Source organism: Chenopodium album, chromosome 1, assembly GCF_948465745.1.
Source record: "Chenopodium album chromosome 1, dcCheAlbu1.1, whole genome shotgun sequence".
NCBI lineage: Eukaryota > Viridiplantae > Streptophyta > Magnoliopsida > Caryophyllales > Amaranthaceae > Chenopodium > Chenopodium album.
The window spans coordinates 73,833,760-73,860,621 of record NC_137834.1 but is presented as its reverse complement, the minus strand read 5'-3'; the positions used below and the strand labels follow the sequence as shown (position 1 = coordinate 73,860,621).

Genomic DNA, 26,862 nt, shown 5'->3' with positions numbered 1-26,862 from the left:
AAAATTAGTTTTATCTTATATAAAATACCAATATGATGTACAAATTAAATTATAATCTTATTCCAAAAAAATTATTATATAAATTTATTTTTTATATCATAATATTTTTTGGAGCGAATAAAGTAATTCAAAGCGTAAAACATACATTTATAATGTATACTAATCGGTTAAAATAATATACTTTACAATCTAATATAATTTTATTACTATGTAGACATGTCAATTAGGATCAGGTCATGAGTCATCTCGGATTGGGTCTCTTCAGGTTACAGGTCAAGAAATGTTCAATCCTTGCCCAAAGTTTTAGGTTCGAGTCAACCCAACGGGTTTTAAATATATATTTTATTTACTTTATTTTTTGCAAAATTTTTTAAATTTTTTTATTGTATTAAATCGAATATTTCAACTAACATTATTATTATTAGTCATTATATGCCTATTAGATAACAAATCGTCCTAAAAGCACATCAATTCCTAACTAATTTTGTAACAATGATATATTTAAAACTAGGTTAGATCCCGTGTCATGCACGGTTATTTTAATTACACCATATTTTCTTTTTTTATGGCATACAAAATAAAAAGTTAATATCTTTGTAGAATAAATTATATTCCACCAGAATTACATCTTCAAAAAAAAAAATTATTTCCTTATTACTCTTTACCTAATTGCGTAATAACATTAGAAAGTAGAATATTATTGCTTGTTTACTTTGTTGACAAAAAGAAACTTTTTTTAAAAAAAATAATTACCTTAAATAAAATTTTCTTATTAAATTAACTTAATATTAAAAAAAACAGCATACTAAGAACATACCAGAAATTGACACGTGTCATTACTGGTGTGTCTTTTAGTATATAGTTATAAAAGCACATCAATTCCTAATTTTGTAACAATGATATATTTAAAACTAGGTTAGATCCCGTGTCATGCACGGTTATTTTAATTACACCATATTTTCTTTTTTTATGGCATACAAAATAAAAAGTTAATATCTTTGTAGAATAAATTATATTCCACCAGAATTACATCTTAAATAAATTTTTTTTTTCCTTATTACTCTTTACCTAATTGCGTAATAACATTAGAAAGTTGAATATTATTGCTTGTTTATTTTGTTGACAAAAAGAAACTTTTTTTTTAAAAAAAAATAATTACCTTAAATAAAATTTTCTTATTTAATAAATATTAAAAAAAAACACCAAAATACTAAGAACATACCAGAAATTGACACGTGTCATTACTGGTGTGTCTTTTAGTATATAGTTATAAAAGCACATCAATTCCTAACTAATTTTGTAACAATGATATAATTAAAACTAGGTTAGATCCCGTGTCATGCACGGTTATTTTAATTACACCGTATTTTCTTTTTTTATGGCACACAAAATAAAAAGTTAATATCTTTGTAGAATAAATTATATTCCACCAGAATTACATCTATAAACTTTTTTTATTTCCTTATTACTCTTTACCTAATTGCGTAATAACATTAGAAAGTTGAATGTTATTGCTTGTTTATTTTGTTCACAAATAGAAACTTTTTTTTAAACAATATATAATTTCCTTAACTATAATTTTCTTAGTATATAGTTATTGATTTGATATAAAGATTAAAAATTTATTTTAAAATTCAATAAACAACCCGGGCATCGCACGGGGCACATAATTAGTTAAATAATAGTAATAATAAGACATAACCGATGTGTGATGTGTTATCGGATGGGTGTTCCATTGTTCTCTGTCTCGACATCGTGCTCTGCTTGCTCTCGGGTTTTTACGGGGGATGTATTCGGCGACCATGCGGTGTCATGTGCTGGTATTGTAGGTATTAAACATCGGCACAATGTTGTTCGGGATACTTTTGTTGATATTTGCCACAAATCTGGGATTTTAGCAAGAAAGGAGGTTGACATAGGATTGTCTGGAGGGAATGACGAGGCCCTTAGACCTGCCGATGTGTTACTTTATTCATGGGATCGTGGTCGTGATGTATGTGTCGACTTCATAGGGTCTTCTCCTTTGACACAGACAGAGCTATCTAATTTTGTTCTAGGACGGGTTGTGGTTGTTGCGGCTCATCGGAAGCGGGTTAAGTATGAAGCTCGTTGTCTGGCGATTGGATATGGTTTCATTCCCTTCTCCTTTTCTTCTCTTGGGGAATTAGAGAAGGAGGTTGTTGCGTTGCTGAAGCGGATTCAGAGGTTGTCAACGACGTAAGACATTGGTGCTCGTGCTGCAACTCATATATTCACTAGGGTAGGCTTTGCTATAGCTAGAGGAGTGGGGGCCCATATTGTATCTCGGCTTCCCACTAATTTATTGTAGGTTGTATGTGATGAGTGGCATTTATGCCACTCTTTTATCCTTTTTCTCTAAGGATTCTCCCCTCATTTGCACTTATTTGAGCCTTTTCTAGTCATTCTACCTTAGTTTTGCTTTCTTTTATCCCTCCTCGTGTTTTATTTCCTTTTTCCCTTTTTCTTTGGTTTTCTTAGTGTTTCTTCATTGTTTTGTAGGTTATTGGCCCTTTTGGATGAACCTATGTATGCATGTCGAGCTATGGAAGGGAAATGAGATGCTCAAGGAGGGTGTAATGGCCATGCAGGAGCCGCGGGCATGGAGCCAAGGGCCGCGGGCGCGGAGCTTTATGTTGAAAAATCACCAGGAACTCGGAGATGTCGTGCCGTGCCCTGGAAGAGGTATCTCCTCCTTGACCCGCAGGCGCGGCACCTGAAGCCGCGGGCGCGACGTATTGAGGCCCCTTTTTCCCTTGATTCCAGACCGCGGCCTCTCCTCAGCAGGAGAGGCCTCTCCTACTTTCAGTCGCGGGCGCGGGCTCAGATGCCGCAGGCGCGGGCTGCTGGGTTAAGCAGCTCCGTACCCAGATTGGAGATGGCGCGACTGCTTACTAGAGGGCTCTCCTTGGTGTTTTATTTCCGTCTTTTGTGATGCATATAAATAGCCCCATTATTCAAGTTTGTAATCATCTTTTATCTTATCAAAATTTAGCCCTAATCTTAGAAAGAGAAAGTGGATTATTATTACTCAAGTTTCCTTTATTGTATTCAACTTTGATCAAGTTTAATCTTCAATCAAGCAACACTTCAAGATTTCATCTTTCATTAATACTCTCTTTAGTAATTTCTAATCCTTTCTTTTAGCTTTATTTATTTTCCTTTTTGTTGCTTATTTTCATTAATCTTATTAGTTCATCTAGTTATTATTGTCTTCATTGTTCTTAATCATGTTTTGTTTTGTGTTTCATGAGTTTATTTCTAGTTTTGATATTATGTTTAATCCCCCTTCTCTAGGCTAATTTCTTATCTAGGGGAAGGGGGTGGAAAATATGTGTTGATATTGGATGAATGATGACGGTTGGATTGAACTCATGCCATAAATTGATGAAAGACATGATTTTTGATAGCTTGAGATTATTATGGCACTTTATTTGATGTTTTATAGTTTAAATGCATGAAAGTGATTTGTACTAGATTAAGATCATCTCTAGTTTAATGATTGCATGAGAATGAGTTGTTAAAGTGGAGTTTTATATATTGTGCTTCTTTATTCTCTTTATTTGATTGTAACTAATAGGATGCATGAGAATGATCCTAATTAGTATAGACCTTTTTCATTGATTTGCCTAGACTATTGCATGAGAGTGAATTGTTTAGGTAGAATCTTGTGTTCTTTGGCATGTTCATCATGATATCCATTATTGTTCCCCTCTTTCTAATCATGTTTGACACCCCCGTACCCCTAGCGTCGTTCTCTCTAGATTTTAATCATCTTTATCTTTGCTTGTTTGTAGTTTTAGTGCTTTTTATCCAAAAACCAACAAAAACATTCCCCTTTTTCACTACAAAATAAAGTCAATATAGCATCAACTAAAACTTGTTGCTATTCACCAAAAATTCGTTGCCAACTCTATTTAGCAATGGGTTAGAAACGAAAATTTGTCGTTGCTAAAAGCCTTGTTGCCATGGGATTTTGGCTACCAGTTGCAAAGCAATTTTGTTGCAATATTGCATCCATTTAAATACAGTTTCCATGATGGTTGCTGTTTTTGGTGTATTCGTTGCCAACTTTGGCAACAAATTACTATTGGTCGTTGCTAAAATTAGCAACAAATTATTAATGTTAGTTCCTAAAATAGCAACAAATTATTAATGTTGGTTCATAAAAATAGCAACAAATTATTAAAGTTGGTTCCTAAAAATAGCAACAAATCATAAATATTGGTTGCTAGCAACACTACGAGACAAAAACCCAATCCCTATTAGGAACTCAGTTCAACCCGATCCTGGCCCTTACTAATCTGAAATCTCACTCAGGTCAGGTCACCTCGGCTCGACTTTGCATGTAAGGCTCTTTGAATCGCAGTTGGTAAGAGTCGAACTTGTGACCTCAATGTCACATGGTGAAACTCTTACCAACTATACCAAATACTATTTGTTTACCTCTATGCATATAATTTATAATAAGTGAACAAAATATTAGAGACGAAATTGAAAAATTTGTCTCTAAAATTAGGGACAAAATCAAAAATCCGTCTCTAAATTAGAGACGAAATTGAAATTGTCTCTATTTAATGTCCTTATAGCAACAAATAATAAGAAGAGTGTCTTCAAAAATTTTTATACATAATAGCAAAAAGTGGCCTACATATAAATGATAACAAAATGTAACACATGTTTCCAATGGCAACAAACAAAAAAATACGTTATCATCTAGCAATAATAGTTTAGACAACTTGTTTCTAATGGCAACAATTCGAAAATTCATTACCTTTGTTTGTTTCTAAATTGATACAAATAAAATATTTGTTGCCATACTTTGTTACCATATGGCAACAAGAGAAAAATATGATGTCATCTAGTAACAACTAGTAAGACAGTTTGTTTAAAACAGCAACAAACCGAAAACATGTAGCCATTAACTATTAAAAAACTAAAGCATAAAATGTCGCTTTTAATTAGGCAATGAAAAAAATTATATTCGTTGCTATTTAACAATGTTTTAAAAATCTGTTGCCAAACTTAGTTGCTAAATAGCTTTTATTTTTGTAGTGTTTACTCTTGCATTAGTGATGTTGATGTTAGACGAGTGAGCTTCCTTAGTGGTTCGACCCTTTACATGCCCCTATACTTCTATTAGGGTAGTTTAGGAATATAAATGATTAATTTGATTACGGTAGTAGTTTAACGACCTATCTAACCCTCGATCAGTATGACTTTTGTTTTTGAGATGTAATAATAATAATAATAATAATGATGATGATGATGATGATGATGATGATGATGATGATGATGATGATGATGATGATGATGATGATGATGATGATGATGATGATGATGATGATGATGATGATGATGATGATGATGATGATGATGATGATGATGATGATGATGATGATGATGATGATGATGATGATGATGATGATGATGATAATAATAATAATAACAATAATAATAATAATAATAATAATAATAATAATAATAATAATAATAATAATAATAATAATAATAATAATAATAATAATAGGGTAAGGGTTTACGTTGGTGTAGGTAAGTCAATTTTTCGGTGAATTTCCCAGCGCTAATAAGTTTGGCGGTATCTCAGTGGCGTTGTAGGGTGCAGGCGAATTTTTTGGGCGGTTTTCAGGCGGCTTAGGGTGCTGTTTTGGTGTTGTTTCAAGGGCAGTTTCTCGTTCGTTTCAGGGCGGTTTTTGGGTGCAATTTCAGGCAATTTTCAGGCGCAAATCGGGTGTGTTTCAGGCGTATTTTCTGGTGTGTTTCAGGCGAGTATACTTGCTGTTTTCTGGTCTTTTTTTGGTCGGTTTTTGGGAAGTTTGGCAGCCGTTTTTTTATCAGTTTCGGGAAAGTTTTTGGGTTGTTTTCTAGTGCGTTTCTGGCGGAATTTCTGGTGCATTTCAGGTGGGTTCTACAGTCAGTTCAGTGGTATTTGGGGCGTGTTTTTGCAGTGGTTCAGAGGTGGTTCTTCGTTGGTTTCTATTTTGGGTCTCGGTTATCAATATTTCCAGCGATTTTTCGATATCGGGGGAATTTCTAGAGCAGCTTTGGGTGCTGTTTTGCAGCAGTTTCTAGTGCAGTTTCTAGTCCAGTTTCGACAGCTCTTGGGTGCAGTTTTGGGTGCTGTTTTGCGGCATTTTCTGGTGCATTTTTGGGGGTATTTCAAGTCAGTTTTCAGGCATTTTTGCGTTGGTTTAAGTTTGGTTGTGGCCTGGTTTTCTGGTAATTTTTGGCCAGTTGTTCTAGTGCGTTTTGGGTGGTGTTTTTGGTGTAATTTTTAGGAAACTTTATAGAGGTTTTAAGGGACGTTTTCAAGTCATTTTCTGGTCTCTTTGGAGGTTATTTGCAGCGTTTGTTTGTTTGTTGTATTTGGTAGTTTTTGTCTCATATCGGCTTTGTTGGTGTTTCTTGCGGCTTGAGTAGTTTTGGGTGGTGCATGTCAACTATGTCAGTTGTCGTTGTGAAGTTTCATTGTCCCTTTGTGGGTCTTAGTGGTTGTCAAGATGGGAGTGGAAATGGCCTTACTCGACGTTCTCTAATCAGACATCTCAGTGATCGTCATTGTTGTATCGGTGCGCGAGATATCACCCGACATTCTCTTACTTCTAATTTGGCTGTTTATAATGAGGCAGAAGTTACTTTTAGGCGTATGGGGATTTGGTTATGTGGAGTTTGCTATAAAACGCACACGGTACATACTAAGTGTCGTCGTGGTAGGGATGAGGATGTGTCACCCCCTGATGAAGGAGATGGTATTGTTCGTTTTGTGCTTCATAATTTCACCAAGTCGCAATCTCCTTCTTCTCCTGCTCGAGTTGGTCATGTGGTTGGTTTGGTGCGAGATCATAATGGTGGTTTTGATGTGTCTCTCCTTGATTGTTTATTCTCTAAGGGGTTTCGCTCTTTTAAGTCTATCCCTCCCAAGTGTCGTTTGGGGTTTTCTCGGGTTCTGAAAGGTGCTCTTGATAAGGTGATCTCTAAGCCTGATGACATTTCTAATTGGGTCTCTTTGTTGGTGTTACCTCTTTGCATCCTTAAAATCTTTCGCCCGCGGAGTAGTCGTGAGTCTCGGTCTTCGGTAAGACGTCAGCTTCAGGAAGAGAGTATTTCCTGTGCTATTTGTTCTTGGAGTGTAGCGGGTGGTAGTTTGTAGCTTGTGAGGGAAATTTTGGCAGAGGATTCTCCTACTTTGTCGGCAGATGATGATGAGGACTTTGATTTGGAAGAGCGTAATATTAAGCAGTGTCTAGAGCTGGCAAAAGCTGACCCGACCCGACAACCCGAACCGAACCCAACCCGAAATAAATGGGTTATGAGCAAAGTTTTCAACCCGTTTATGTAATTGGGTCGACCTGAACCCAACCCGAAACTAAATGGGTCAGGTTCATGTTGACAATTCCGACCCGAAAATAACCCGCCTAAACCCGTTTAACTAATTGGGTTGGTTTCAGGTCGGGTCAACCCGAACCCAACCCATATAACCCTATATTAGTAAAATGATATTAGGCCTTAGTATTTTTATTTGGACAAAGCCCAACCTATGTCAAAGCCTATAGAGTACAAAAAACCCAAAAAGTGAAAACCCTATTTTTTTTTCTAGTCATTTTCCCACTTGTTCAGCCGTTTTCATCTCTATTTTCCCATCTTATTCTCTCACCTCTCTCTTCTTTCTCTATCTAGCTTGTTTATCAAATTTTTCGCCTACTAAGGTAATATAGTCATGCATTTCATTCTATTTACAATTATCTGTTGTAGTGTTGTTAAGAAATGTTGATTGAGACTTTCTAATTTGGTGAATAATATGAAAAATAAAGAAGTTTCGGCTGTGTTTGGGGTTTTTTTTTTTATTTATGATGCTTTGTTTTGGATAAATTGGTGAATAATCTGATTATGTTGCTTTTTTTCTTCATTTATATTTCTGTGCATGCATTTGTTACTTTGTTTTTTCATTTTTATGAGATTATTTTTTGCATTTTACAAGTTGATCAGGATTTTGTGTTATGCTCTTTGTTTATAATGAAGGTGAATGATGAAGCCAATACACCAAGCCCATTTGAGAGCGCACCTCAAAGTCAGTAGCAAGACTAGCAACTAGTCAAACCTGATGAAGTTTTCCAAGATCTAATTTTTATTTTGTTGGGAATATTGCCTCCTTAAGACATTGATTTTGATTTTGGACTGTACTGTAAATTATTATATGTAAACTATGGTTAGTTTTACTTGAATGTATTTTTATTATGCTTAAATTGATAGGTTTATACAGCAAAGTTTTATGCAAAATAACAAGTTAAATATACGACTTTTTTTTTTTTTTTTTTTTTTTTTTTTTATCATTATATTGTAAGAATAATCGGGTTTTTATTTAAAAAAAAAAAAACATGTCAAATGGGTTGAAATCAGGTCAACCCGTTTAAACCAGGTCGGTTCAGGTTCGCCATTCTGACCTGTTTAAGTAAACAGGTCGGGTTCAGGTTGGGGGGTCCTGACCTGTTTATTAAACAGGTCGACCCGAACCCAACCCAACCCGACCTGTTTGCCAGCCCTAGCAGTGTCGTAGGAAGATTTGCGTTGGCCATTACACTGCTGCAGTTTGGGTTCTTTCTTCTTCAGGCGTTGCTCCTTATAATGACGCCACTCTTGCAGATTTACAAACAAAGCACCCTTCGTTTCCAGCTCCATCCTTGCCTGATATACCTATATCACCTTCATCTCGTTGCGACTTCTGCTGTTGTTTTGGATCAAATTAAGAATTTCCCTCGTGGCACATCATGTGGTATGGATGGTTTGCATGCTCAACATCTTATGGATTGCTTGAGTGGTGCAGTTGTGGCAGTCTCAGATGAGTTGGTTGACTCTATTACCGGGGTGGTTAATCTCTTTCTAGCTGGAAGATGTCCTATGGAATTAGGAGAGTACATTGCTAGTGCTCCTCTTACGCCACTTGTCAAGCCCGGTGGTGGTATCCGTCCTATTGTTGTGGGTACGGTTTTGCGGCGTCTAGTTTCGAAGGTGGGTGTTGTTATGGTTGGTCAGTCGTTAGGGAGTTACTTTGATGACCTTCAATTTGGTGTTGGGGTTTCTTCAGGTAGTGAGGCAATTCTTCATGCAGTGAATCGGTTGATTGAGGACCGTGGTTCTGATGTTGGTCTATCTATGTTGTTGGTGGATTTTCAAAATGCCTTCAATCTGGTTGATCGTTCGGTCATGTTACGTGAGGTATGTCGCCGTTGTCTGGGCATTTTGCGATGGGTTGAATTTTGCTATTTTAATCCAGCCAGGTTGTACTATGGGGACCGAACCTTATGGTCGTCTTAAGGAGTGCAACAGGGTGATCCCTTTGGTCCTTTGCTTTTTTCTTTGGTTTTATAATCCCTAGTGTGTAAAATCAGAGAGACTTTTGATGTATGTCTTCAGGCTTGGTATTTAGATGACGTCACGATTATTGGTGACACTTTGGTGGTGGGGCAAGTTCTGCAGTTGATTATGGAGGAAGGACCTCGTTCTGGGTTACGTCTTAAGGTGGAAAAAACTAAAGTTTTCTGGCCTACAAAAGACCCTCGAAGCAGGCTGGTGGGTGTCTTTCCACCTAATATTGCTCGACCTTTACGTGGTGTTAAGTTGCTTGGTGGTCCCGCTAGTTCCGATTCTGGTTTTAGTGGTGAACTTGTGGTGACCAAGACCATTGCCCTTATGGATAAGGTCGCTATGCTAGATGATCATCAGTGTGAGCTATTGTTACTTAGGGCATGTACCGGAGTTTCTAAACTTTACTTTGCATTGCGTACTTGTCCTCCTAGTACTTTTGAGGCGGCTCAACGCACTTTTGATGGAGCTCTTCGATCTTCCTTGGAGCGTATCATTACTGCTTCGGGGCCTGGGTTTGGTGATTGGCAGTGGCGGCTTGCCACCTTACCATTTGCGTTTGGAGGGCTTGGTGTTTAATTTATTCTACAGGTGATGTTCGTCACTATGCTTTTCTTGCTTCTCGGTTGTAGTCTGCTGGGTTGCAGACACAACTTCTTCAGCATGCTGGCATTGTTGGTCTTGGACGAGCCTTTGAGGATGTGTTGAGTCTATTTAATGGAACAGTGGAGTCTGACATTTTGAGTAATCCTAGTGAGGTCGCTGCCCCTAAACTCATGAAGAAATTGGCAGAGATGTTTTTCACAAAGGTTACCGCTTCGGCAGAATCTACTTATTCTTTAACTCCTCGACGATCAGCATTATGGAAATCACAGCAGGGTGATCACACCTCTGCTTGGCTTCAGGCGGTTCCTATTTCGGGGTTGGGTCAAACGATGAACGCCAAGACTTATCGCTGTGTGCTGTGCTACCAGTTGGGTGTTCCATTGTTCTCTATCACGACGTCGTGCTCTGCTTGTTCAAGGGTTTTTGTTGAGGATATTTTCGGTGATCACGCGGTGTCTTGTGCTGGTATTGTGGGCATTAAATATCAGCATAATGTTGTTCGGGATACCCTTGTTGATGTTTGTTATCGGTCAGGGATTTCATCTAGAAAGGAGGTGGGCATTGGGTTATCTGGAGGGAACAATGGGGCTCTTAGACCTGCAGATGTGTTACTTTATTCATGGGATCGTGGTCACGATGTCTATGTTGACTTGACAGGGTCTTCTCCATTGACACAATCTGGGCTTTCTGACTTTATTCCTGGACGGGTAGCGACTGATGCGGCCAATTGGAAGCGAATCAAGTACGTATCCAGTTGTCAAGCAATTGGATATGGCTTCCTTCCTTTCTCTTTCTCTTCTCTTAGGGAGTTAGAAAAGGACGCTGTTGCATTGCTGAAGCGGATTCAGAAGTTCTCGAAAACTCAAGACATTGGGACGCGTGTTGTAGCACATATTTTTACTAGGGTATGTTCTGTTATAGCTAGAGGAGTGGGACCCAGATTGTATCTCGACTTCCCACTAATTTATTGTAGGTTGTATGACTTTTGTTTTTGAGAAATAATAATAATAATAATACCTCCGGTCCAATTTACTCGTAACAAAAGGGTATTATTTGTGACACATAAAATATTTCTTTATTGCGAGTAAATTGGACCAGAGGTAGTAATAATAATAATATTTAAAAAAAAATATTGGGAAATAAGAAATTGGAGTTGAACGAACGTAGCAACTAGCAACACGCCAACACCTGTTATTCTGCATTCAGATTGAGTTAAACACACGATAGTTTGAAACACATTAGCGAAGATCCCAATTCCCACGAAAGAGAGAAACACAGAAAAAGAGAGAAGAAAATATGAAGAAATTAAACTTGTGTTTGATTTGGTTGATTTGGGCAACTAATTTTTGGCAATTGGGTTCATCAATTTGGCTAAATCTACCTGCTTCTGGCTCTAAATGTGTTTCTGAAGAAATTCAGACCAACGTCATTGTTTTAGCAGATTACTATGTTATTTCCGATGATCATACATCTCATGAACCCACCATTTTTGTCAAGGTAAATCTCCCAATTTATTATTATATTTTGTGATTTATTTTTAATTTTATTCAATTTTTTGATGCGATTTTGTATTGGGTATCTGTATTTTTCCGATTTTGTTCTTGTGGATGGTTATTTACTCGATTCGTCTTGATTGGGTATTTGATTAGTCAAAGATATCGGCTGGATGTTAATTTCTGGATTGTTTTAGTTAGTCAATAATGTTAGCTGGATTTTTACGTTATTCTAGTTAATAGGGATAGGTTTGATTAGTGTATTCGATCTTAGATGAGCCGCAAAGGCGAAGATGTAGATGGGATTCGATCTTAGGTCTTGATTCACGAGTACCACCCCGACATAACTTACCATCTTAGAAAGTACGAGTTTTCGTGAGTTTTGTTACCTAATTGACTGTTTTATTAGATTGTTAAGTTGCTGGGTTATAATGTTAAAGCTGACTGAAGTTAGTATCGAATATTGGTATGTTAGCCTTGGGAGTGCTTTTTCTTGGTTCTTGGACTTGAAGTTTATTTCTTATCATATTTATTGGATAGTAGTCATAGTACTTGACACTTTGTGATCTTTGTAAAGGAATCACAGCATATCAACTTTTGTCGGTAGTTGTTAGTGTGCGCAAACACAATTATTGTGTGGGATGTTGCTAAGGGCATTAGGGATCAAGTTATTGTCATAGCTGGCCAACTTAGTTGTAATTAATGAAGAGATGGGGACAGACAGGAAATGCAATAACCATTTGGCTTTGGGAGATGCTTATCTGTCGGGCATATATTGCTATTATTAGTCCAATTGGACGAATTGAAAGCTCAATTTTGAATAAACTGATAACTTTAGATGTTTCTCCTTGTTTTGTCATTAACTTATTATTCAATTGTGAGTAAATTGAAAAAGTGGGTCGATTGAAAATTAAACTAGGGTTGCTCGAAATGTTAAAATGTTGTTTCTTTGATTATTCTTTTCTTAATTGGAGTTTCCATATCCCAGCATTATCTATGCTATACTTGTGGTAGTTGGCTTTGTAGGGTTTTAGGTATTAAATGCGGAATTTCACGAATCATATTCGTTTGCACCTAAACAGGATCTACAAGCATAACACATAAAGAATCTCATAATACATACCTTTGACGCGTGATTTCAACAAGCAATTGACTGACGCGTGATTTCCACAATCAGGGAGATAATAAAGTCCCAAGCGTTGCTCCTCTATATAGTTCACGGGATAGGATTGAACCTCCACTACTGATAGGTAGTTGGGCACGAACAATTCGAACCACCTTCTACGGAAAGAGGATGAGAAAACCGACCACGAACACCACTACACCGCCACCGTGCACCACCTTGCACCAGCTGCCGTACTACTATACGGACGTGAGGAAGAGAGTGAGAGAGAGATTGCGTGAGGCATTAGGGTTTTCACAATTGACTGGTAATTGTGTTATATCAAACCCTATGCAAGGTCTCTATTTATACATCATATGTATAATTAGAGCCCAAACCAAGCCCACATTATTCCCTCTTCAATCCCATATGATCTGCCAAGGCCTAATAATGGGCTTCTTTCTTTTTGTTCAATCCAGCACCCTTTTGTGTGACCTTATAGGATCCATTCTATTAAGTTTTAGACTATTTGACTAGTCCAAAGATCTATTAATGACGAGCTAAAAGAACGAACTTAATTATCTCCATAATTTAATCCATTATATATCTAGTAATTGCACTTAATGAAGATATAAATCCTTCCGGCTTCTGGTTTATGAGCATATGTATAAGATGATGCCTTTGCTGTAAATTACATTAGTGTGTTCGCAAAGACATTAAATGTGGACACAAATTAAGTCTTTATTAGAGCTGGAGAACTTACCTAGGAAATGCGATAACTTCCCCTTATTCTTTTTCTACTAACCAAATTTTTTTGCAAAGGACTGAGTTAGATCCAATTCTTGATGGTGAGGGGCCATATATGTTGGGATTAGTTTTGGGTTTATAACTTTCCACTGAAATAGAGAAAGAAACCAACCTAAAATTAATGAACAAGGGTTTCTATTTAAATAGGAAAAGCAACAACTTTATGCCATGTCATCAGCTTACCTCTTTAAACAGGTAAGCTCAGCTCCAATCACAGTAAATCAGAATAGGCCCTTATGACAGTGAGTTTTTGAAAAAGCGCGCCTAAGGCATGCGTAGGCGCAAGGCAATAGGGGGTAAGCTCTTAATCTGGTCTGGGCAAGGCGTTTTTGATTAAGTGTAAGGCTGAAGCAAATTTTTGCCAATTTTTTAATTGTTTATGTAGTGCGCCTCACTTCAAAGAGGCACACTGGGCGCGCATTAGGCGCTGCATAACCCTTCCCGTATCAGCGCGCCTTGAGCTTTTTTATACATCAATCGTAGTTAAACAATAGTATGGATTAAAATGAGAAAACCCTATATAGTTGGGATTATTTGTGTTAAATTTTCCTTTGTTTTGACTAATTCTGTGAAGCCTCTTCAGAACACCAAAATGGCAGCTTTCTAAGGTGCCTATGTGCAACTCAGATTGTTTAACACCTGATTGGTCAATATGATACTTATTTGGCTGTTATTTAATAACATGAACAATGACTGTTGCTGCAGCGACTAAAGTGATGCCCTTTAACTACTTAAGTGCAACTCAGGCCTGATCATCAGACTTTAGAATCAGATCAAAAATGTGCACCTTTCTGCCGGAGCTTAGAATTTTCCCGCATGATCCTTTCTTTAGGCCATGTTTAGTTAACCTGATTTTAGCTGATCTTATCTGATCTTATCTTATCTTATCTGAACTTATATTTTCTAATCTGAACTTATTTTTTCTGATCTGATCTGAACTGAACTTATTTTTTCTTATCTGATCTGAACTTATCTTTTCTGATCTGATTTGATCTGAACTTATTTTTTCTGATCTGAACTTAATTTAATTATTTCAATATTCTACTTTTATTTTAATCAATATTAATGTTTTTTTTTTAAAACATATTAATGTTCTATTATTATTATTATTATTATTATTATTATTATTATTATTATTATTATTTATTATTATTATTATTAGGAAAATTATTATTATTATTATAAAATATTTTAAATCCCTTACAAATATTTTAAAAGAAACCTAAAAGTATTAATATTATCAGATAGTATAAGGTAATATACTTGTAATATTTGATAATTTTATTATTTATAATATCCAACATCATAAATGAATATGTTTATAAGAAAGTATTAAAATAGGATCCTAAAAAACCTAAATTGCAGATTAAATTTGTCATAGCTTTATCGGGAATTTTACAAATTTTTTGGTAATGTAAAATGGTTGACTAAATATTGAAAATTATCAATATTCCGAACAACTATGGGTAACACCTATATTTTCCTATATAAAACAACATCTTAGTGTCATAATTTTCACACTCTAAATCAATCTCCTAAAATATTTTTCTATTCATTTGTTCAATAGGTTGTTTGTCTTTTATATCCATCATAGGTAAATACTTCAACACTCTATGTCATTAATTTTATCATTTGTCCATTGGTTTTTAGATAATGTAGGAAAATATACATTTATTTGATTTCATGAATTTTACATTTGACCTAATGCAAGTAATATCGATGAAAATGTAAGCACAATTAATATTTTATCTTCAGTTCATTTATTTCAAAAGAATCCTTTTGATTATAATCCTGCTGCCAATTCAACATTAATGTCTATAATTTATGCATGAAATATTGATTCCAAAGTGCTCTTTATCATAGTGTAATGCATGGTTGGGTAGCATGGTATGAAGAATGTACGGGGATATTGTTGGACATATGCTTGGAGATGAAAGAATTTGGATATTTAAAGCTTAATTGGGATAGAATAGTGAGTACTTTGATCGTAAAATGTGGAAAGCAATTCAATATCAAACTAGTAACAAATCATTGGAATGATTTGAGATGTTTGGACAATTCAAATCTCAATGGAAAATACTCACAATGATGCCAAATATGGACACTAAACATCAATTGGCGATTATGGTTGCTGCATTCACACTTCACAATTTTATTCGATTACATGAGTTGGATATACCCATTGATAGTGGTATAGAAATCGAACCAAGAGCAGATTATGATTTGTTTAACGAGAATCGTAAGGCCTAATGAACGAAGTACAACTTAATATAGCGAAGGAAATTTGGAGCTTCTTATGATGGAAATTATATTTGTAAACGTTTATGATTTGGAGCTTATAATGAAAATTTAATTATTATCGTTTATTGTTTGAACAATAATAATAATAATAATTATATGTAATAATAATAATAATAGTAATGATAATAATAATAGTAATAATAATAATAATATGTAATAATAATAATAATAATAATAATAATAATAATAATAATAATAATAATAATAATAATAATAATAATAATAATTTGTATTGAATTTGAACTTATCTGATATGATGTGAACTTATTTTTTCTGATCTGATTTGATCTGAACTTATTTTTTCTGATATGATCTGATCTGAACTTATTTTTCCTGATTTGAACTTATTTTTTCTGATGTGATCTGATTTGAACTTATTTTTTCTGAAATAAGTAAAAATAAGGTGAACTAAACAAGGCCTTACATCATCCAATTGGCTAGGAGTAATAAAGTTAGGTGACATAGGCCTGGTGAACTTACTGCAGCTAATCTACATCTTGTTGGACCTGATTCTGCCGAAGGAATATCAACTGTAGTTTTGTACCAATGTCACTACAGCTGGTGGGTTTTGCTTCAAGCTTCCTAACATCCTATGGAGATTGATGAAATACCCAAGTATACCTGGTTTAGCTTATTCCTTGGAGTTTCATCTTGTTTTTTGAAAAGGTTGTTCTGCTACTAATATTTGCACAGTGACTGCTGCTATTATTCTTCTTGCTCATAGTTTCCCTTGGCTTCCTTCCTCTTTGGTTTGCGCATCACCTAGATAAGTTAGGTGCTAGTGCTTAAATTTCATTTACTCCCACCCTATAGTGGTGGAATCTGTTCATAAAAAAATCAACAGTTTCCGAGGTCCAACTGAGTTTTGTTAGCATAATTGAGTTTTGAGCTATCAGTTAGATCATTGCATTCAATTGCATTCAATGTAGAATTTATTGAAAATTTTAAGTTATGGATTCTAAGCTGTTAAGTAAGGTTGTTTAGGTTTCATTGCACTGTTCTATGAGACTATGATTGGTGTATGGGGTTAATGCTCATGGCCTGTATATATATATATTTATATATATAGGAATAAGAATATTCTTAAACTTGTGCTACTCCGTATTGGCTTTGGCTTTAGGGAAATAAGCCAGAATCCATTTTTATCTTCAACTTTTCCTAGTAATGTAATTGTATTTTAGCCTGGAAATTAGGACTAAAAGTAAACTCTTAGTGCATCAAAGATGGCTCTTTCTTCAGGAGAAGTCTCAAATGGCTTGGATGCTCTAGGGATCAGTATATTCTTCTCTGTATGTGGGTGTTTCAAGAGAAAAAATGCTCGTGTGAACATTACACTTCCCTGTACTTTTTGTGATTGGATGTGAGGTTTAGTATAACGGCTATGTGTTATGATACTGTGGAAGCAGCGAACCTAGCAGAACTTACTGCAAACAATTATTATTATCAAGCAAAATTGATTAAAGAAACAAATGTAATTAATATGTGTTGTTGAAAGAGAAAATAGAGTGCTGCTGCCTGGCTGTCACAATAAGGTGAAATAAAGCTGCAGAGTCCTTGATTGGGTTGAACTTTGCCTAAATTAATGAGTATTATGTGCTTTGCCTATCAGCCGTGGGAGGTAGTTATGCCCACAGTAAAATAGCAAAGTGTTCCTTCATGATACGATGTTTCATATAATAATTTAATTTTGCTGTGAAAAACTTAAACTTATCAATCTAAATTGTATCTAGTGTATGTGCATGTATGTATTCATTTTACAATGATAAATCTTGTGTATATGTGCCTTTACTGCAGGTAACATCACCGTATGGCAACGATCTTCACTCCAAGGAAAATGTTACACATGGCCAATTTGCATTTACTACCCATGAGGCTGGTAACTATTTGGCTTGTTTCTCGGTGGTTGGTCATAATCCAAAAGGCTCAGAAGTGAGTGTCAATCTTGACTGGAGAACTGGAGTTGCTGCAAAGGATTGGGAATCAGTTGCAAGGAAAGAGCACATTGAGGTATAAAATTTAATATTTCTGGCTTGCCATTTCTTAATTCTTGTAATTATATGTCCCTGATGTTACTCCCCAGGTGTAGAGGCTGTTGATATAAAAAAACAAAAAGGAATAATTCTGTCTTCTTTATCAAATATACTTTTCTCAAGATATAGGAAAATCAATAACTTAGAGAAGTCGCTTTTATAAAGGATTGATATACCTAGGCTTCTTTGATAAGAATACTTTTGGCTTACGTAAAAATTGCTATTAAAATATTCAAGTTTGTGAAATGATAGGATCTACTATATGAGAACTAATGGGGAAATCCCTCCTTAATTCAACTCCATGCACCTCTCTGCCTCAACAATTTTTTTTTATTTATTTATTTTTTAAATAGCTATGGCTTTTATTTTTTTAGGGTCAAATGGAAAGTTCCTCAAAATGAGAAGGGATTTTATGTGCATAATTTTTGTATTAAATGTGCATTTTTTTTTTAACTAAATGACTAAATATGCATAAATTTTGAATAAAATGTGCATAATCTTACTTCTTAATATGCATAATATCTAATCCACTTATTCATTCACATAAGAGACTATACTTTTCTCTCTCCCTCATCCTCTATTTACGTTAAGATGTTACATGTATTCAACTGAAAGAATTCAAATTAATTGTGCATTTTTAATTAAATATGCATAAATTTAATTTAGCGTTTGAATAACTTTAAATCCAATAATAATTACTCATTCACATGTGAGACCCTTTCATTCAACCTTTTATTCTCTCTCTCTCATCCTCTGTTGTATCAAGTGTTAATTAGAATGTGCATCCTTTTGTGAATTTGTGTTAATGAGAATGTGCATCCCTTTGAATTAGATACGCAAAACTTAGGGACAAGTATATCAAAATTATCATCATTTAATTACAATTGTGAATTTATTTAGTCACTCTGTACCTCTTAATTTGTTGTAGTGTCGTTGACGAAATTAGTTTGAGAACTTTATCACGGTCAGGTTAGAATCAGAGTAAGAAATCTAGGAATTATGAAATTAAGTGGGAAATTTAATGAGGAATGAAAAAATTATTTTGATTTATTCATGGAAAAAGGAAACGGCATATGGAGTTAATGGATGGCATTAGTAGTATCGGTTAGATTGAATTTTTTCTTTTTTTGGGATTGTTTTAGCTTTTATATGGTCTATTGGAATAAATGATTTGTATGGCTAGGATTTCTTCTCATCTTTCTCATTGGATTACAACCCCCCCACCCCCTATATATATAGAACCAAGTTATAATGAGAATTAAGGCTAAAATAAGAACTAGGAACTAATGTAGGCCCTTAGATCATGTTAATCGGACAACTCACATGCTTCCCGTGTCATTAATGACATTTTTGTAATATTTTAACTTTATAAAGTAGTTTACAGTTTCATTTCTCAAAAGTAAATGAAAATTTAGAATAAGTAAATGAAATCAGTCTTAAAGTAAATGAAATTGCCTTAAAAGTTAAAAAAACTTGGAAAAAAGTTTAAAAACAGCGAAATTACAAGAATGTCATTAATGAGAGCGGGTGCTATGTGAGCCATTAGATGGAGTGCGATCAATTCTCACATGATCTCAATATATATATATATATATATATATATATATATATATATGGTCAAATGAGAAGTTCCTTAAAATGAGAAGGATTTTTTGTGCATATTTTTTGTACTAAATGTGCATATTTTTTGAACTAAATGTGAAAAAAAAAAATTGACTCAAATTTGATGTGTATATTTTTTTGAACAAATGTGCATAATTTTTGTTTTTCCAGAAAATTAAAATTTTTTATCAGAAACACAATTATGCACATTCAATATAAAAAAAATGCACATTTAGTATAAAATATATGCACATTTGTTCCTTCTCATCCTTCTCTCATTTTAAGATCCTTCTCATTGGATCTCAACCATATATATATATATACATATATATATATATACATATATATATATATACATATATATATATATACATATATATATATATACATATATATATATATACATATATATATATATACATATATATATATATACATATATATATATATATATATACAACTTCCAACTCGCACAAGAGGACATTGATGAAAGATTCAACATCATTGAGTGAATAATTCTTTTAGCATCTATAGCCTTGAGATTAATGTGAAGATATATTTACGTATCTAATCATGCAAGGGTAAAATATTATCCTTTTCGTTTTATATTAATCATAACACTTTCCTTTTTTTTTTTTTTTTTTTTTTTATCTATTTTGTACTAGTTACAACACTTCCTTATTTGGTAAGGGTCCAGTACTACATTTTTATTATTTCTCTCTTCCCACTAACCCTACTTGTACAAATATTCTATTATTTCTCTCTCCTACTGACCCCACTTACACTACCCCTTTTTTTTTTTTTTTTTCCCTATTCTAGTGACAAATAAATATATCTTCACTTACTATACTTTATATTCTAAAATTCCCCCTCCGGTGCCCACTATTAAATTTTTCTGAAACTTAGTGCAATGTCTAGGGTTGTGATTAATTTTTTACTTGGAATTTTTTTTGCGTTTACTCACAAACTTCTATTTTTCCTATATGAAATGGTGATTGAAAAGTTGAGATTACGCTAGGGCTACCTTTTACTAACTACCTGTGACTATTTAATGGTGTTAAATGAGGAAAGACATGACTTGTAAAGTATGTTATTTCTGTCTCTGTTTGGTTCGATGTATTTCGTGTTTAGATTCATGTTTTTATTTCTGTGTTTGGACTGGAGTCAGGTCTTGGTTGGTGATTTGGTTTTCAACGGAACATTGATGTGCATATGCTGTAAGTTTTAGATCACACACCAAACCCTTGAATGGGGGTAAATTTTAAGATATGTAGCAATAATTGAAGATTATATAACCTGAGATTAATTAGTTAAAATGTGATATTACATTAAAGAATTAAATCCACAAGCTACAAGATATTCTATTGTTTCAAACCCACTGCCAATATAAACCTATTCCTATTACCCGAAAAATATGTAATACTACTAGAATAAGGCCCGATATCTATTTAAATGAACAAAAAAAAAGTTTATATCGGAAATCACGTGACCATGATCATCAATAAGTACAATTTAATGCTTTGCCTTTTTTTCCATAAGATACATACCAAAACCAAACTAAGGTGTTGGTTTTTGAAGACACAACTCCACACACATGTAAATTATCCGTGCTTAGTGTTTAGATAGCCTAAAGTGCATCGAGGCAATAAGGGTTTCTAGACTGTCATGCACCTTATGTTCTCCAAGGTACCTTTTGATCTGAAAAAGAAGAGCAATGATATTTTTTGAGGAATTTTTGTGAGTTTTTTGTGGCAAAAGAAATAAAGATATGATCTTGGATCAAGATCTAAGAGAACAAGCTAAAATAATCAAACACCAAGTAAGATTATCTTGCAAAAATAACTTGATTCACTAGTCACAATGTCTAGAGAAACAAGGGTTTCAATTTAATCAATCACAAAGTTTGATTAAGATTGAGATTTTACCACGAAGGAGAGATCACAAAAAACTCAATGAAGAGAAAAACTCCCATATTTTCAATAATCAAAACAAGTCTAAGTTTTACATCATGAAATAACTCCTTTTATAAGAAGATACTAGTACATGATATAAAACCCAAAGCTCATTAAATCTAAACCATACAAAATGAAAGGCTAGGATTAATTACAAGATAATAAGTTAATAACTAGAATAAATACAACCTAAGTCGCATCCCACATACGAGGAAAATTATCTAAATAGTTCATATCGAGCTCTATATTTTCCGATCTTGATCAAGTCAACATTACTCGAATATCGCCAAAATTAGTGTCGATGCTCTCGTATCAAACCCCTCCTCTTTTAAAGGAATTGTCCTCAATTCCTAGAGGTAATATCAACCCGACATGATCAAGCGAATGGAGACGACGTTTATTAAAAGCAAATAAACATCACTTGTTACCAAGAAGTATCATAATCAAACCTCTCGGATCAAACATCCAAACAACAAAACCTAGAGTAGAGTGATATGAAACACAAGGTGATCATCATCTAAGCGAATGCACAATTAGAATGTCCAAGCCAATCCCTTGACTCTTTGAAAATAAAATCACCATTCTTAGATAATCCCAACATAGAAATGAACTCACATGTTCTCTTGTTAACACTTGTTCCCACATAGTAATAAATAAAAGTCATTGAGTGGAGGCATATGAGATAGAAGACAAGATTAACTATGGAGAGGGAACATTAAATTCAAATTCAATTTCTTCATCAAAAATAGGGGGTCCAATAAAATCAACTTGGCCATCAAAGATGGAGCCAAGATCATCCCTTTCTACAAACAACTCCACATTCATAAAAGGATGCATCCTATCACTTGAGTCATAAAAAAAATCAGAACACACTAGCTGATTATAGTTGCAAGAACTCATGAATTCAACTATTTTTTTTCTCAGCCAACAACAATGTAAAATCCCTTTCAAATATATCAACAACTTAAATTTCCTATCCTTAGTACTTTGTATAATTCAACAATACAACTACTTATTTTATCAATCATATATCACTAAAACAAACCAAGGCATAAAAATTGGTGAAATTCTCGACCCACTCAATACGCACCTCTGTTCTACAAGAGCAAACCCAAATGCGGCCCGATAGAAACCCGAATGAAGCCTGTTTAAAATCTGGTAGTGGTGGTGGCTGGTGGTAGAGCTTCAAAAATGCGGTGTTGGAAGCGGCTTAAAGGACGGCGCTTGAACAAATTTATCCGTGTTGGTTTGAAAAATGGAGGAATGGGTTTAATTTTTGTGCGGGTCTTCAAATTTTGGGCGAAAATTGAAAGAAAATGGTGATTGATGATGGTTTCTTGCTGGGAAATTGACGGGCTGATGGAGAGGAGACGTTGGTGGCGCTTGTGTTGATTCTCACAGCAAGGGCTTGTTCGCTTTGGCTTATTTTCAGTTCCTAATTTCCTTCTCTCATAAAATATTTAGTTTACTTTAGTTAAGATCTAATTAGTTCAATTCATCTCAGCTCAGTGAATCAAAAGAGGCCCCAGGAGTAAAATAAATCAGGGAAAAATTAGTGCGCTTTGATGTTGATGATGGTTAATGGTGATAATGAAATGGTGGTGTTAATATTGGGGAAATGTGAGTTTTTTATGGCAAAAGAAATAAAGATATGGTCTTTGGATGAAGATCTAAGAGAACAAGCTAAAATATGCTAACACCAAGTAAGATTATCTAGCAAAAATAACTTGATTCACTAGTCACAAAGTCTAGAGAAACAAGGGTTTCAATCTAATCAATCACAAAGTTTGATAAAGATTGAGATTTTACCACAAAGGAGAGATCTTAAAGAACTCAATGAAGAGATAAAATCCCATATTTTCAATAATCAAAACAAGTCTAAGTTTTACATCATAAATTAACTCCTTTTATAAGGAGGCACTAGTACTTGACATAAAACCCTAAAGCTCATTAAATCTAAACCATACAAAATGAAAGGCTAGGATTAATTACAAGATAATAACTAGAATAAATACAACCTAAGTCGCATCCCATACACGGGGAAAATTATCTAAATAATTCATATCAAGCTCAAATATTTTTAGATCTTAATCAAGTGAACATTACTCGAATATCGCCAAAAGTAGTGTCGATGCTCTCATATCTCCTTTTGTGCTCCTTTGTGCATTTTCTATTTTTTTTTAAGAAGGCACTCTTTTTTATACACCGGTGACTGGCCAAGCTGTGACTATTACTAAACTGCTCTTCTGAATATCTATGTAAACATTGTGCTCTTGCTAATTTGTTTCCGGCCAGCCTTAAGTCCAATTTACTAATACGTGCTTTTGCCTAGTTCTTTTTTGCTGCTGAAACCTTGAGTGCCATTCCAACACTAATTCTTTCTTTTCTTTTCTCTTCCGGTACACTAAGCACCAACCACTACTATTCTCTGCTGCGTTTATCTATGAATTTCAACCGTTCAAAAGAACAATCAATAATCTAAAATTGGAAGAATTCTCTGGAGATTGAAATATTTTTCTTTTCTTTTGGGGTGTTGTGGTGGTTGTGTCATTGTGGTAGTTGGTGATTGCGGTGTTATTAGTAGTTTTTTCAGTGGTAGAATCTTAAGTTTTGACTAAAAGATGTATTCGGCAATGGTGGAAGAAGGATGATCATGGTTTATGCCTGTAATTGATTGATTTCAGTGGTGGTGGGATGACTTTGGTAGTTTCAATGGTGGTTGGTTAAATTAAGTGGCGGTTGTGGTGTCCATACTTGTGCAAAATCAACAATTTTGTCTCGCCCATGAGCCACTGAGGCCCACTATTACACATGTTGGCAATGCTATCAAGATTAGGATCCTACTTTGGATGGGAAGGCCTTCTAGGATCAAATTGTTTATGCATTTATTAATATACTTGAAAACATTTAATGCTTATTTGTATTATCTCTGGAACAAAATTAATAATTGATATAATCTTTTCATTATTAAGTTACTTTATGTGACTGTTGATTGGCTCCTATGATTTTTTTTTAGTTTGTATGTGTGAAGAAAAAGTAGATGAGAGAAATAAAAAAAAGGAAAAATTGCTCCCATTAATCTGAACTTTGCCTCATCCGCCGAAAATAATCCCAACTTTCGTTTATTATCTATTGCACCGAACTTTGGGGGGTATTAATTTTCGTTGCACCCAACAAGTCATCCAACTTGATGTAGCAGATTACCTAGACACGTGTCAACACGTGATAGGTCCAAAAAAAATAAAAAAAAAGAAAAAATAAATAAAAACAAAAATTAAAAAAAAATAAAAATAACTCCCAAACCCAGCCACCACCCCCCATTCCCGGAAAACACTGCATCACCACCCCACCCCGCTGGAAATTCGCGCCCATCCCCGAAAACTCCTCCCCCACTGTCGGAAACCGCCGCCCAGCCACCCCTTCCCTTCCCCCACCCCCGAAAACCCCTCCCCAGCAGCCCAACCACCTCCTAAACCCCCTCCCCACCCCCGAAACCCCCTTTCCCAACAACGCCCAATCCTTACCCCTTCGACAATCAGCCACGAAATCGGCCACAAACGGCCGAAATCGGCCGGTGTAGTGTATTCAGCCCCAACATCGGCCAATTTTGGCCATTTGTGGCCAATCTACGTGGTCGATTTCAGGGAGGGGGTTGCGTTGTGGCCACTTTTGGTGCCCAATTTTGGTGGGGAAACGGCCGGTTAGGCCTTTGATGGTTTTTCCGGTAGTAATGGCTAGGAAGGGAGTGCGTCGGTGGTGGTAGTGTGGTGAGCAGGGCATTTGTCGATGGTGGTGGTGTGGTGGTGGAGGTGCGGCAGCTGGGTTAGTTTTAGGATTTTTTTTTTTATTTTTTTTTATTTTCTCTATTTTTTTTCAACCAATTACATATTGACACGTGTGCAAAAAAAAATAATTCAGAAATGTTTACCTGATTGACCGGTTGCAAGTCATTTGGGTGCAACGAAAATTAATACCCCCCAAAGTTCGGTGCAATAGATAATAAACGAAAGTTGGGATTATTTTCGGCGGATGAGGCAAAGTTCAGATTAATGGGAGCAATTTTTCCTAAAAAAAAATTCATTACTAGTCAAATGTTGTTTTTTTTGTGACCATAGTAGGGTTAGAGATTTATTATGTTTTAGTTCGCATATTTTTTTAGACATTATAAAGGATTGTTACTGGTTCTTAATGTTCCAACTGATTCAAACAATTCTTTGAACAATTCTAATAATTTTGCCTGATCTTGCATGTGTGCAAATTTGAACCCAATCTGGGTCTTTTGGCAATGTTTGCATCATAAGATCATACAGTCCTATTATTTGGATATCATTGGATTTTAGTGTTCACATCTTGTGCACTCACTACGTGACAAAATAATGAGCATATAAATCCCTAGCCTGTGTGTGTATTGATTGAATGTGTGGGTTTAGAAGTGTATATGGCCTTGTGGAATTTGTTCGAATTTTCCAAATCTACCACATAGCTCCCATTTTTGGAGGCTTTTAATGCTACACAGACACACCTTTTAAATCCTTTGTCCTCAGTCTTTGCCCACTACACATCTTAATTCTGCTGCAATTCCAGTAAGAAATAATAATGCGAAGATTGGTAACATCTAACTTGTACTCCTCAGTCCCCATACACACTTGAATGGGGGAAAAATACTTAAGAGGAAGGAAGCTGAACAACACTTGGCCTACTTTGCTTGAAGTGATCTTTGTCATCTGGTTGTGTCTAAAATCTGGCTGCCCCTCAAAATTCTTTTGTAGTAGAATTTAGCTGCAATATAATGTTTGTAGAGATATATTTTTTCAACCATCATCACTGCACTAGTGATTTCTATATTTTCTCCAGCCTTCTCTAGGATAAACTGTGACTTATCTTGGTTGACCTTAAAATTGGTTCCATTACACTAGCTAGTGATTGAAAAACATTTCATTCCATACAACTTTCAAGAGGGAAAGAATAGACACTGTATATCTAGGTAGATTCTTTTGCATGTGGACACTATCTTCCAATACTCCCAGGATTGCATGGATATATGATAATTTTCTTTTTCTTGCAGGGTGTTGAGCTCGAGCTAAGGAAACTTGAGGCAGCAGTGGAAGCCATTCACGAGAATCTACTGTATCTGAAAAACAGGTAATACCGGAAATACATTTGTATAATCATTAAAACTTACAATCCACGCTGTCACTATCAGTGCATTTGTATAAAAATGTTTGCTTTGTACTTTCAGGGAAGCCGAAATGAGGATAGTGAGTGAAAAGACCAATACCAGGGTAGCAATGTTCAGTATAATGTCCTTAGCAGTTTGCATTACAGTTTCTGGCTTCCAATTATTGTACTTGAAGCGTTACTTTCAAAAGAAGAAGCTTATCTAGATTTTTACACTGTAGAAGATTATGTTAAGAGGAACATAGTTTTGAAACATCCTAATTTAAATTTTGGTGAAAATAGCATCATGTTTCTGATGCGACGAATACCCTCTGTCCTCTTACTGTATGTTACACTTATCCCTTTCTCATGTTCCATTCCATTTTTCAATTTAAAGAGATTTTTACGTTGTA

The 26,862-nt window shown here is 34.9% G+C and overlaps 1 protein-coding gene across 1 annotated transcript; it reads left to right on the top strand.

The window, feature by feature from the left end:
* The first annotated feature begins 11,167 nt into the window (after nt 1-11,167).
* On the top strand, nt 11,168-26,862 carry LOC145602486 (transmembrane emp24 domain-containing protein p24delta3-like). The gene is made up of 4 exons (XM_081658712.1): nt 11,168-11,502; nt 17,503-17,715; nt 26,358-26,434; nt 26,532-26,862. The coding sequence occupies exons 1-4, from the start codon at nt 11,302-11,304 to the stop codon at nt 26,674-26,676; spliced, it is 636 nt and encodes a 211-aa protein (XP_081514838.1). The 5' UTR covers nt 11,168-11,301; the 3' UTR covers nt 26,677-26,862.